We start from the raw sequence: 14,084 nt of genomic DNA, 5'->3' as shown, positions 1-14,084 counted from the left end.
TAATATTGAAGAAAAGGTGAAAGAGAATCGTTTAAAATAGTTTACAACAACGGGCAAACTAGTAAGGAAGATAGAAAGGTGGAAGTCGAGGGATTTAAAAAGAGAGCAAGAGAGATCGAAGATGATTGGAGGGCAAGAGTGGAAAGAAATATGAAGGATTTAGACTTACAAATTGAGATGGTATAAATCTAAATGAATAGAGATGAATAATCTATGTGGAAGACCATTAAAACTGATACATTGATTCATATATCCAACCCCAATCTTTTGGGATTAAGGCTCTAGTGTTATTTTGTGTTTAATTTTTAAGGAAGTTTTACTGTTTGTTAATTTAGATTTAAATTAAGCCTTTTTTTTCTTGGTATCTTGCAAACAAAATATATGGTGAATAGCGATATAAATACTTGGTGGCTTTTTCTTTCTTTTGTCTGGTCTTTTTTCTCCCATGAGGACAATGGTTCTCCATTATATATTTCTAAAATTAATTTTCTATGCTCATGTAAAAACTACAAAACATAATTAGGATGATGTGCTTTGCTCTTTTTGGTCGTTCAACTAGTGGTAGATAGGCTGGTGCATGGAAAAAAACCGCAGTCGTGGATGCGTTTGCGGAAACGATTGCGGTGTTCAGGAAAACGGCTATAACGGACTAATAACGCGAATCACGGCCAATTCGTTGTGATTTTTTAAAAAAAAATACACAAAGGGAGTTTTGATTTTATAATTACATTTTTGTTGAACTAATATTATTATGCAATAATATGCTTATAGCTAGTATAACTGCAATATTTGAGGTTCTTTTAGTGTATAAGTAATTAATTTATTAGTTATTAATTAATTATTTTGTTTATCAATTAAAATTATGAGTACCTATAATTTTATTGATCGTAATAATTAAAGTTAATGGGTATTATGAAATTTTAATATGGAGATAAATAACGTTGTAACGGTGAAATATCGTCATAGTGGTGAAATAACTGGCATACACTTTACGTAATGGTCAACGTGAAATTTTGACTGTGAAATTTCACGCACTATTATATAACGGGATTTAACGTCGCAACAACTCTCAAACAGGTTGGGCATTACATGACATAACGGGGTGAGGGATGGCATATCTCTAAGCTAATTAAGAAGAGCAAGTACATGATAGTCTTATTTTTGTAATGTTGATTTGGATATGCGAACTTGTCATCACCAATAACCTAGTTAAAGAGAGTGTGTGTGTGTGTATGCTTTCTTTAAGCTGAGTTTTTAACTTTTATTTGGTCAAGTTCATATTCTTCAATGGAACATATCTAATAAACCCAACTATTGAAGGCTTTTCAACTTCCATGAAATTGTAATTTAAGGAACTTTGATCATGACTTTTGAACCATACAACATAATTGTGTATTAGTCCATATGAAACCTCATAAATGTTGTTAAGCTTACTTTTTCATGTCATTTTTCTACTTGCTAAAACAAAAGATGTAGTGAGAATTTGAGAAGCTCTTATCAATTATATGCTGGAACATTTAATAATTCAGTAACAATTCTTAATGGATACTTTTCCTTTACCATGTGTTAAAAATGCTTGCATATTTGGCATCATGTTTGTGTTGTCAATCTTTGCTGAGGTAGCGCATCAACTTGATATGAGGCAGACACTTTTTAAAATTTTGTATTTTTAATTACCATTATTTATGATATGGCGTACTCTGTCCTTGACAATAGCAATATCTTTCTAGGTGTGAGTTTTGCTTCTTCACAGGGAAGAAAAAAAGATGAAAGTTAACATTCTACATTGGCACGCTGTTGCTTCATGGACCTGGGATGCCCAAGATGAAACATGTGGAATATGCAGGATGACCTTTGACGGTTGTTGTCCTAATTGCAAATTACCTGGGGATGACTGCCCATTGAGTAAGTGACCTTTTCTTTTTCTTTTTTGTGAAACGCTGAAAACGCTGCTGTTTTTCCTGGTACAGTATTGATTTGTGTATGAATTATACAAATACAATAATGTTGGCCTCTTAGGTTTTGATGATGACTTCACTTCTAAACAAACAAACATGTTTTAGAGATTGTTTTGTAGGTGAATATCCGATTTTGTTAATCGTTGATGAAGCCTATGACTTGGTTCGTGGAAGTTGTACATGTCTCAAATATCCAAGAAGTTGGACAATTGCTTTAGAAGTCAGTTTACTGTTCCTAGAGTTAAAGTCCTGACGAAAGTTGTAGATGGAGACAGTGCGCTGTTCCCCACGATACAGGTCTGAAGAAGACATTGACTGGAAGTTACGAAAATTACGTTTTCGGTTTTTGGTTAATGTAAAAGGTTAAAAGTTTAATTAGTTGCTTAATAAATTAATTTATTAATTGGCAAAAAGTTTTTTTAAACGCCTAAAAATATGGAGAAGACTTATTCCTCACTTTGAATTAGTCTCCTATAAATTCGGACACCCAAGAGATTTATTCTCTACTTTGAACAAGTCTCCTATAATTTAGGATCCTCCTAGTGACTCATGTACTATTAACCGTACAAGAGAACCGCAGTCATTTTCCACCTCTACTTACAATAACTTCCCAATTTTCTTTGGGAGCAAGTAAGTAAATAGAAGTCATGGGGTGAGTGCACTACATGGAAATCGTGGGTTGAGTGCACTGATGGCTGTTCCATTTATAAACGAGGGAAGCTACGCTCAAGCGAAGTATGCATTAAAAAGTGTCCATTAAGGGAGATCAATTAAGAAAAATATTCAAAGTTATTTTAATGCCAATTAATTCATTATATTTTTCTTGAGCAACTACTTAATTTTAATCTTCTTAAGAATCGGCCTTGTAAGGGTAATTGAGTGTTTTTGTTGTGACTAGACTTAAGGGAAGTCTAGGGGAATAGAGAAGCTTCAAGAGAAGCGTGAGAAGAGAAAGAGAAGGAGAAAAGAAGAGAAGAGAAATAGGCCTAGAGTAGAGAAGCTTCAAGTGAAGCATATTTGTTTTATGTAATTGTAATTGATTGCCTAAAACATAGTGAGAATTTTGAAATCCCGGGGGTCGTGGTTTTTCCTTCTTATTAGGCCAAGAAGGTTTCCACGTAAAATCTTTGTCTCCTTTTATTATTTTTCTTTTCGTTTTTGAGTTTAAGTTTTGTTCTTTACTTGATACAATTCCGCAAAAATTAGAGGCAAAAATCTTAAACCTAATACACAACAATTCACCCCCCCTCTTGTTGCATTCGATCATCTATTAGCATTCCTACAATTGGTATCAGAGCCCTGTTCCTCTTTTAATCAGGAAACCCTGAGAGCAGTATCCTGTTCCCTGGCAAGATGTTGAGGATGAACGTTCGCATGGAAGAAGGGTACTCCACGCAAAGGCCACCCATGTTTGATGGGAAATTCTATACCTACTGGAAAAATAGAATGGAAATCTTCATAAAGGCCGAAAATTACCAAGTATGGAGAGTTATTGAAATTGGAGATTTTGAGGTGACGACCATAAACTCTAACAACGAAACTATTCCGAAACCAATCACTGAATACGAGAAAGAAGATTTTCAAAGGATGGAGATGAACGCTCTTGCTATTAAATTACTTCACTGTGGACTTGGTCCTAATGAGCACAATCGTATTATGGGTTGCAAAACTGCCAAGCAGATTTGGGACCTGCTAGAAGTTACCCATGAAGGTACTAGTGAAGTGAAGCGGATCCAAGATTGACCTGCTGATGTCCAAATATGAAAGATTCGTCATGGAACCTAGGGAGAACATTCAAGAGATGTTCACTAGGTTCACAAATATCACGAATGAATTAGTCTCTCTTGGTAAGATCATTCCCGTTGATGAATAAGTTAGGAAAATACTTAGGAGTCTTCCTCAAGACGAACGTTGGAGAGCTAAGGTCACAGCCATTCAAGAATCGAAAGATTTCACCAAGTTCAATTTGGAAGAGTTGGCTGGTTCTCTCATGACCCATGAATTGCATCTGGGAACAGCCGACAGTGCCCGAAATAAAGGACTGGCTTTAGCAGTAAAGGATCATGAAGAATCAGAAACTGATGATGAGGAGACTGCTATGTTGGCAAGAAAATTTAAAAAATTCTTCAGGAACAGCAGATATGGAAATCAAAGAAACAACAAAGAAAAGGGAACTGCTAACTTGAAGACAAATTTTGAATGCCACAAGTGTGGGAGCACTGATCACTTCATCAAGGATTGCCCTCAATGGAAAAATGAGAAGGGCAAGGGAAAAGCAAGAGAACTTGGAAGACAATATAAGAAGGGAAACTTCAAAACTGATTTTAGAAAGGCAATGATTTTAGCTTGGGGTGATACGGAGAGCGAGGCTGAGACATGGAAGAAGAAACAGCAAACCTATGCCTCATGGCATCTCATCACAGCAAGGATGAAGAGTCCAAAGAAAAAGAGGTAATGTCTTATAACTCACTTCCTAAACATCCATCTAAACTCAGTAAGAATAAATTAATTAAGTTGCTCTTGGAGACACAAGAGAAATTAGATAAACAGAACATCAAGTGTCTCCAAATCGAGAAAGACCTCAACTCAAACAAGGATCATGTGTCCTACCTAAATTCATTTAGAATAGATGTACAAAGCAGATTTTTTAATTCGCTAGATCAGAATATTGTTTTGAAAGAGACAATTGAAAAATTGAAACAGGAATTTATTTTTCTTAATATAGAAATAAATCAAAATAAATTGTTAGGATTAAGTAAAGATGTAAACAATATATCTCACATGGTTAGCATTGAATTTCAAAAGTTGAAATCAAAATTAGAATCCTATGAAATAGAAAATGAATATTTGAATAATAAAATAAACTCAAGAGGAAAAGGGAAAATCAATGAAATTCCCAAATGGATTCTAGAAGCTAAAACAAAGAGTAAAGAAGGTCTAGGTTATGTTAAGAATGATAAAAAGAAAAAGGTCTATGTTGATCTCCCTAGTAGTAAAATCTGTTCCTTTTGTGGTAAAATTGGACACCTAAAACATCAATGTATAAAGAGGGAACAGCATACCAAAGCAAATAAAAATTATGTCAAACGCATATGGATTAAGAAATGTGATTCAAGTATTGTCGACAAGGAACCCAAGGATGAATGGGTTCCTGTACCTAACCATTAAGTTGCTTTGCAGGTTCAAGTGAGGGGGAACAACTCATGGTATCTCGGCAGTGGGTGTTCCAAGCATATGACGGGTGACAAATCTAAATTTCTCTCACTTGAAGCCTATGATGGGGGAACAGTAACCTTCGGCGACAACATGAAGGGTGAGATAATTTCCAAAGGAAAGGTTGGAAGGTCAAGTTCCCATGCCATTGATAACGTATTTTTAGTCGAGAGTTTAAAACACAATTTGCTAAGTATTTCTCAATTTTGTGACAAAGGTAACTCTGTTAAGTTTACTTCTGAACGATGCATAATTTCTAGGAACAACACAGGAGACCCTGTGCTTGAGGGAATCAGAAAAGGGAACACTTATGTAGTGGACCTGGACACTGTTCCCAAAACCAGTCTAACGTGTTTAAGTGTCATAGAAGAAGACCCACTACTTTGGCATAAGTTACTAGGTCATGCTAGTTATTCATTGATTAATGCATTAAGATCAAAAGACCTAGTTAGAGGACTACCAGCTATAAAATTTCTTAAGGAAGAAATTTGTGATCCTTGTGCCAAAGGAAAACAAGTGAGGTCATCCTTTAAATCAAAGAATTTGGTGACTACCACTAGACCGTTAGAATTAATTCATATGGATTTATGTGGACCTATGAGAACAGAAAGCCGTAGTGGCAAAAGGTATGTGTTTGTTGTTGTTGATGATTATAGTAGATTCACTTAGACATTATTTTTGGTAAGCAAAGATGAAGCTTTTGATGAGTTTGTTTCTTTTGCTAATAAAATACAAAAATCTACCAATAATCAAATTGTTCACTTAAGGTCTGATCATGGGAAAGAATTTGAAAATTCAAACTTCATGAATTATTGCAATAACATGGTATAAATCACAATTTTTCCGCACCTAGAACACCACAACAAAATGGAGTGGTAGAGAGGAAAAATAGGACCTTAGAAGAAATGGCTAGAACCATGTTGATTGCTCGTGGTCTACCTAGAAATTTTTGGGCTGAAGCCGTCAATACTGCATGCTATATTCTTAATCGTGTATTAATAAGACCAATCACTTCAAAAACACCCTATGAATTACTCAAAGGTGTTAAACCAAATATTTCCTACTTTCGTATATTTGGATGCAAATGTTTTGTACATGTAAATGGAAAACGAAATGTAGGCAAATTTGATGAAAGAAGTGATGAAGTAGTATTTCTTGGTTACTCATCACAAAGCAAAGCTTACAGAGTTTACAACAAAAGAACAATGTGTTTAGAAGAATCAGTTCATGTTATTTTTGATGAAACTAACTTTTCAACAAGTGAACAGGATATCAATGATGTTAAAATTGGTCTTGCTCATCTAGAGAACGATGATGAAGAAATAAAAGTGTTAGAACAAGGAACAGCAGGTGAACAGGCAATACAAGAAGATGCAGAAGAAACTGACCAAGTTCAGGAACTGCCAGTACAAGAGGACCAGCAGACTGTTCCCAATCCAACTGTTCCCGCAGATGAGCAGAATGAACCAGTAGCTGAACAGAATGACAATCAAGTTGCTGAACAAGAACATGCAACTGTTCCCACAAGAGAATTTGTGCCTAAACCTTGGAAATATCAAAGTTATCATCCTCTTGATTCGATTATAAGTGATATAAATAAGGGAACACAAACAAGATCCCAAATGAGAAATTTTTGTGCACACTTTGCGTTCCTATCATCACTTGAACCTAAAAATCACGAGGAACCTTTAAAGGACTCCGAATGGGTCGTAGCCATGCAAGATGAATTGAACGAGTTTGAAAAAAATAAAGTATGGCACTTAGAACCCAAACCAAAACACAAGAAGGTAATTGGTTTGAAATGGGTATTTCGGAATAAGCTAGATGAACATGGAATAATAGTGAGAAACAAAGCAAGACTCGTGGTCAAAGGGTACAATCAACAAGAAGGTATTGATTACACTGAGACTTTTGCTCCAGTAGCAAGGTTAGAAGCTATTAGAATCTTAATTTCTTTTGCTGCATTCATGAACTTTAAATTATATCAAATGGATGTGAAATGTGCTTTTTTAAATGGCTATCTTGATGAAGATATTTTTGTTGAACAACCCCCTGATTTTGAAAATACCTCTTGTCCTGATCATGTCTACAAGCTTGATAAAGCCTTATATGGCTTGAAGCAAGCTCCTAGGCAATGGTATGAAAGACTGTCAAAGTTTTTGATTCAAAATAACTTTGTAAGAGGAAAAATCGACAAAACCTTATTCTTTAAGAATAAAAGTTATGATATTTTGGTTGTTCAAATTTATGTTGATGATATTATTTTTGGTGCCACTAATGACTTGTTATGTAAAGAATTTTCTAACCTTATGGGCACAGAATTTGAAATGAGCATGATGGGAGAACTAAATTTCTTCCTTGGTTTACAAATTAAACAAACTGAAAATGGTATTTTTATTCATCAACAAAAATGTATAAAAGAACTTCTCAAGAAATATTGATTGAATAATGCTAAAACTAACCATACACCTATGGCTACCAATGTTAGACTAGATGAAGACTTAAATGGGATTAATGTAGATCAAACAATGTATCGAGGCATGATAGGTTCTTTATTATATCTAACAGCTAGTAGACCTGATATTTCTTTTAGTGTTGGCTTATGTGCTAGATTTCAATCTAATCCCAAAGAATCACATTTTACAGCAATAAAAAGAATTCTGAGATACTTAAAGGGAACAGACGAATTGTCCCTATTTTATCCTAAAAGTGATGTCTATGATTTGAAAGGTTTTAGTGATGCAGATTATGCAGGTGATCTAGTTAATAGAAAAAGCACATCAGGTATGGTACAATTTCTTGGCTCATGTTTAGTTTCATGGAGTTCCAAGAAACAAAACACTGTTGCATTATCAACTGCAGAAGCTGAATACGTAGCAGTAGCAGCTTGCTGTTCCCAAATACTTTGGATAAAGCAGCAGCTAAGAGATTTTGGCATTAAAATTGAATGTGTTCCTATTTATTATGATAATACCATTGCCATATGTATATCTAAAGATCCAGTGCATCATTCACGAGTAAAACATATCTACATTAGGCATCATTTTCTTAAAGATAATGTCGTAAAGCATGTTAACACTAATAAACAAGTTGCAGATATTCTGACCAAACCACTTCCAAGGGAACAATATGAAAAGATGAGATTGGAACTTGGTATGATCAAGCTCCACTAAAGTTAGTTGCATATATTTCCCATTGAAGCATCATGATAATGAAAAGGTCAGGAATCAACCTCAATATCTTGATTGAAAATCAATTATTGAATGGATCAAGTAAACACTTAATAAAGTTTGTACCATGAATGTCTTCTAATTTGCATGTGTTAATTTGATCAGACCAAAGCAGTTGTTCATTATTCTCTTCATAAAAAATCTCACAATATCACAATTCATCTCAATGCTATCTTATTTTATTTTCATTATTTTTATTTCATATCTCTATAAAACAGCCAACATAATCAAAAAAAAAAAAGGGAAAACGGTTTTTTCTTCACTCAAGTAATGCAAAGGGCAATAAAGAGATGGGACTTGAAGGAGTAACCGTCACTTCAATCATTTAAACTCTCTCCCTTTACGTCATAACACTACACTCCCCCAAACCTTTCTCTCAACCTCTCACTCAAGAAACCGTCCTTCTCCCTTCTCTCAACACCTTCAAAAATTCAAAAATTCAAAAATGAAATCCCCAAAATCCTCTAAATCCGGCAAGAAAACTACCAAATCCCGTACACCAGACCAGCCAAAACCACTAAGAGTAGTTCTTCCTCCACCATTACTGAATGCTGCACCACCCACACCAACAGAAACCACATAAGAATCACCCAAACACTCCACTGAACCCACAGGTACCAAAAGAAAGATTCCATCACCAAAAGGTGGTTCATCTTCCAGAGTAGTTAAGCGTTCGAAGCATGTTGATCCAAACAGTGCCGAAGAAGTTTCAAAGGAGATGACAGTAGGGTTCGGGTTGGATAAGTATTGGTGTGATTCTACTCACTTTCCTAAATTGCATGACATTTTAAAAAATCAAGAATGGGAATCATTGATGTCCACTTTCAGTTGTAATTCCATTTTTCCAAACCTAATGAGAGAATTTATTTTAAATTTCTCTAATGATGGTTGAATGTGTTCTAGTATTGTTAAAAACGTTAAAATTGAATTTAACAGTGCTTTATTGGGGGAATGGTTTAATGTTCCCAATGTTGGTTTTGATACATATTATATTGGGTCGTAGATTGCAATTTCTGGCATTAATGAACGAACAATTCTAAAATTTTTAGGGGTTGATCAAAAGAAGGGGAAGATCAGTCACAATGTTCTGTCTCCTATGCATAAATTGTTGTACAATGTTGCTCGCAGATTCATTTTACCACGAAACTCAAAACGTAGTCAAGTGAGTTTGCGTGACGCCACTTTAATTTACTGCATGGAAAAACATATTAAAATAAATTTTCCTTCATTGATGATCTCTCATTTATCAGACTGCATGGAAAAGAAAAGTTTCATTGGTTATGGAGGGTTGCTAACCTGGATTTTTAGAAAATTTGAGGTCCCATTGGAAGGGTTGGAGTTCCCAATGGGTCCCAACATGAAAATTGGTGCGAAATGTTTACAAAATTTGCATTTAAAATTGAATGATGAGGGGATATTGATGCATGAGGAGGTTGTAGAAGTTGGATCTGAAGAAGAAGGGGCTGAAGAAGTTGAAGAGGAAAAGGAGAACAAGGAGAATAAGAAAGAAAAGGAACAAGCATCTGTTCCCTCTGAAAATATTGAAACATCTGAAAAAGGGGAACAGGACGGAGCTGCAAGTAAGGGGGAAAAGGAAGAACAGAAAGAAGCCTTGGATGATAATGTTCCTCACAATCTCTGCAGTGATTCCAGTGATGAAGAGATTGTGTTGGCTATGAGGAAAAAGGCTAAGTCAATACAAAGGAAGAGTAGGAGGTTGGCCTCGAAACGCAAGGCTACTGTGGTTGATGAAACCACATCTGACACCATACCTGAGCCAACACCTAATGAACCTTCCTCTCCCAAGCCAGCCACTCCACCACAACATCAAATACCATCACCACCACAATCACCTATCCAGTTTACACCACCACCACAATCACACACTTCACCTAATATTGGCTGTACTAACTTTGACTCTGTTCCTGCAGCTTCTTCAAATTCCATTCTCTCCAAGCTCCTTGATCTACAGTCTCAATTCACTGCCTTTCAAGATGAAATTCGCTTCTCTCTTGCCTCAATTGTTGATCAACTTACCCTGATGGAAAACCGTCTTGGTGCAAAGTTGGACACTGTTGAAGTGCAGACCGAATACATTGATGAAGAAGAGACCGCCCCTTGATCCCTCTCCTCAAAATTTTAATGATTTGTTGGATGTGACACTTATCAAACAATTTCTCTTTCTGTTGTTGTACCATCTGGGGTACAAAATTGTATCTGTTTGTTGACCAATTACTACATTTTCTTTTCTTGCTTTTATTTTCATGGTCTGTGATGCTTAACTCTATGCAGATTTGAATTGCTTTTCATGGAACTTACTTTCATTTGTTGCTTCTTGGTTTCATCACTGACAAATCTATATGGTTTTTGCTGAGGTTTGATGCCCCCCAATTCTTTTTAATTGATGACAAAAGGGGGAAGAGATGCACAAACTTAAGAGAAGTTATGAATACACAGTCTCCATATCTTGATAGATTGATTTATATTGCTCTTTAATGGAAATTATTGCATACTGTGATCTGCTAAGCATACTGTGATCTGCTAAGGGCTTAAAATATCACTATCTAAGTTGATCTGTGTTGTTAAGTTTAATTGTTGTTTAATTGTTCTAAATTTGTCATATTATTTGTTAATTTGTGTTAGTTTAAACTATTTTTGTGTTAGTTTAATTATTTTTGTTATGTTTTTGTATGGAGTAAATTCTTCTACTATGAGTGCTTGGTAAATTATATTGTAACGAGTTAATTTACTAAGTTATTTGGAGTTACTTTAATCTCTAGTATACTCTAAGAATTTTGCTTTACTCTATTTTACTTAAGTTTGTTTATAAAGTTTGTCTTCATCAAAAAGGGGGAATTTGTTTGCCTCTTAGGTTTTGATGATGACTTCACTTCTAAATAAACAAACATGTTTTAGAGATTGTTTTGTAGGTGAATATCCGATTTTGTTAATCGTTGATGAAGCCTATGACTTGGTTCGTGGAAGTTGTACATGTCTCAAATATCCAAGAAGTTGGACAATTGCTTTAGAAGTCAGTTTACTGTTCCTAGAGTTAAAGTCCTGACAAAAGTTGTAGATGGAGACAGTGCGCTGTTCCCCACGATACAGGTCTGAAGAAGACATTGACTGGAAGTTACGAAAATTACGTTTTCTGTTTTTGGTTAATGTAAAAGGTTAAAAGTTTAATTAGTTGCTTAATTAAATTAATTTATTAATTGGCAAAAAGCTTTTTTAAACGCCTAAAAATATGGAGAAGACTTATTCCTCACTTTGAATTAGTCTCCTATAAATTCGGACACCCAAGAGATTTATTCTCTACTTTGAACAAGTCTCCTATAATTTAGGATCCTCCTAGTGACTCATGTACTATTAACCGTACAAGAGAACCGCAGTCATTTTCCACCTCTACTTTCAATAACTTCCCAATTTTCTTTGGGAGCAAGTAAGTAAATGGAAGTCATGGGGTGAGTGCACTACATGGAAATCGTGGGTTGAGTGCACTGATGGCTGTTCCCTTTATAAACGAGGGAAGCTACGCTCAAGCGAAGTATGCATTAAAAAGTGTCCATTAAGGGAGATCAATTAAGAAAAATATTCAAAGTTATTTTAATGCCAATTAATTCATTATATTTTTCTTGAGGAACTACTTGATTTTAATCTTCTTAAGAATTGGCCTTGTAAGGGTAATTGAGTGTTTTTGTTGTAACTAGACTTAAGGGAAGTCTAGGGGAATAGAGAAGCTTCAAGAGAAGCGTGAGAAGAGAAAGAGAAGGAGAAAAGAAGAGAATAGAATTAGGCCTAGAGTAGAGAAGCTTCAAGTGAAGCATATTTGTTTTATGTAATTGTAATTAATTGCCTAAAACATAGTGAGAATTTTGAAATCCCGGGGGGTCGTGGTTTTTCCTTCTTATTAGGCCAAGAAGGTTTCCACGTAAAATCTTTGTCTCCTTTTATTATTTTTCTTTTCGTTTTTGAGTTTAAGTTTTGTTCTTTACTTGATACAATTCCGCAAAAATTAGAGGCAAAAATCTTAAACCTAATACACAACAATTCACCCCCCCTCTTGTTGCATTCGATCATCTATTAGCATTTCTACAAATAATATACACATGATATATGTGTGAATCATTCAAATATAGACAGTTGTATTAGTATTGTAGCCTTGTTGAGGAGTACTGCTATTGGGGCGTTATTGTTTCTGGATATTTAGGATGGGGGGAGTACTTTATCCTGTCAAAGACAGTTTTTTTGTCCAGACAAGTACTGCAAGGGGGTAACTTACTGTTCGACATAGATGTAGAGGCTTTCAGGAAACCTTTTGACCTCCAGATTGCTTACAAACTAAACCAAATGTCATTGAGTTTTGTTCTTATAGCCGGCAGATCATATTGGATATGGTCTTTTGAAACGCTTAGTGAATGTTGTTACTGGGAAAAAGCTTCGTGGGACATGTTAACTGATAATCAATCCTGTTTGAAGATGGCTTCTGATGGTTCCCCTTTGTGTCATCTAAAAACGACCCCTTCCGGATTTTAATTTTTGTTTTCTTAAATACTTGTTTAGAATGCAGTTGAGGAAGTAGACTACATTGTTTCTTAATTACATGCCTCGACATCTAATTAAATGCTAGTGAGATGAATAGACATTCTAAGATGAGATTATGTTTCCTTTCGTTTGCTGTACATCTTGTACGTGTACTAGTTATCTGGTGCCCAGTGTACATCTTGGAGATCATAAGATATATGTTCATCATTGTTCTACTAGTTACCGATGTACAATTGAGATTTTTAATCCATAACCTTGTTTTGCATTGCCGATACTGGCAACTTGCATTTTCAGAATGATTGCCTTCTTTTGCATTGCTTAATTTTAAAAATATTAAAAGTATAATTTTTGTTTTCAATTGCTTGTTTCCGTTGTTCCACTAATTCATTATAGAATGGAATGTTAATGCGGTAACGAGAGTGATGGGGTCACTATAACGCCTCAACATCTGTCAAAAGCATGAAATATTCCTTGATATGGCTAAAAAAACCTTTTTTTACCTTTACGATGCGAGAAATATCGGTTTTTTTTTGCGACGCAGCTAATGCTGATGCAGCCTTTGTTTTTGCATAATGTCGGAGGTTGGTTTCTTACTCTCTAATTGCTGGTTTGTGATTGATGCTTGTATGTACAATGTTTCTGATATGTGTGGAACCCCGTGTGTTTATATCTAATAATACAACATGGGTTATGCTCTTGGTGTATAAGACTAAAGATGTCTCATTTGCAGTTTGGGGACAATGCAACCATGCTTTCCATCTACACTGCATTTTAAAGTGGGTAAATTCACAAACCTCTCAAGCTCACTGTCCTATGTGTCGTCGAGAATGGCATTTCAAGGACTGAAAACGGCGGATTCTGAAGTCAACCATGGTACAACTCCTAACCATGGTACAGAATAGTAGAGAACAAACGCTCAATACTTGCCTGAATCCAGATTTCCAATAAATGACTAAATAACACATAACATGGCAGGACAATAAGACTATACAATCTCCCCATAATCTTATCAACCAGAGGACGAAAATTATGGTTTTTTAGCTTTTTTGAGTGAAGAGGCACCCCAAGATAACAAAAGGGTAAAGTCCCTTCGAGCATGTTTAGGATCTCTTAAATTACTATCTTCGTATGGTTACTA

General features: G+C 35.3%; 1 protein-coding gene across 1 annotated transcript; it reads left to right on the top strand.

The window, feature by feature from the left end:
• The first annotated feature begins 1,766 nt into the window (after positions 1-1,766).
• LOC130817814 (anaphase-promoting complex subunit 11-like) lies at positions 1,767-13,792 on the top strand. Its single transcript, XM_057683723.1, has 2 exons — positions 1,767-1,905; positions 13,677-13,792. Exons 1-2 carry the CDS (start codon positions 1,767-1,769, stop codon positions 13,790-13,792), a joined length of 255 nt encoding a protein of 84 aa, XP_057539706.1.
• The last annotated feature ends 292 nt before the right edge of the window (positions 13,793-14,084 follow it).

Source organism: Amaranthus tricolor, chromosome 7 (genome assembly GCF_026212465.1).
Source record: "Amaranthus tricolor cultivar Red isolate AtriRed21 chromosome 7, ASM2621246v1, whole genome shotgun sequence".
Taxonomy (NCBI): domain Eukaryota; kingdom Viridiplantae; phylum Streptophyta; class Magnoliopsida; order Caryophyllales; family Amaranthaceae; genus Amaranthus; species Amaranthus tricolor.
The sequence above is the reverse complement of the archived record's forward strand: the minus strand, read 5'-3'. Positions and strand labels throughout refer to the sequence as shown.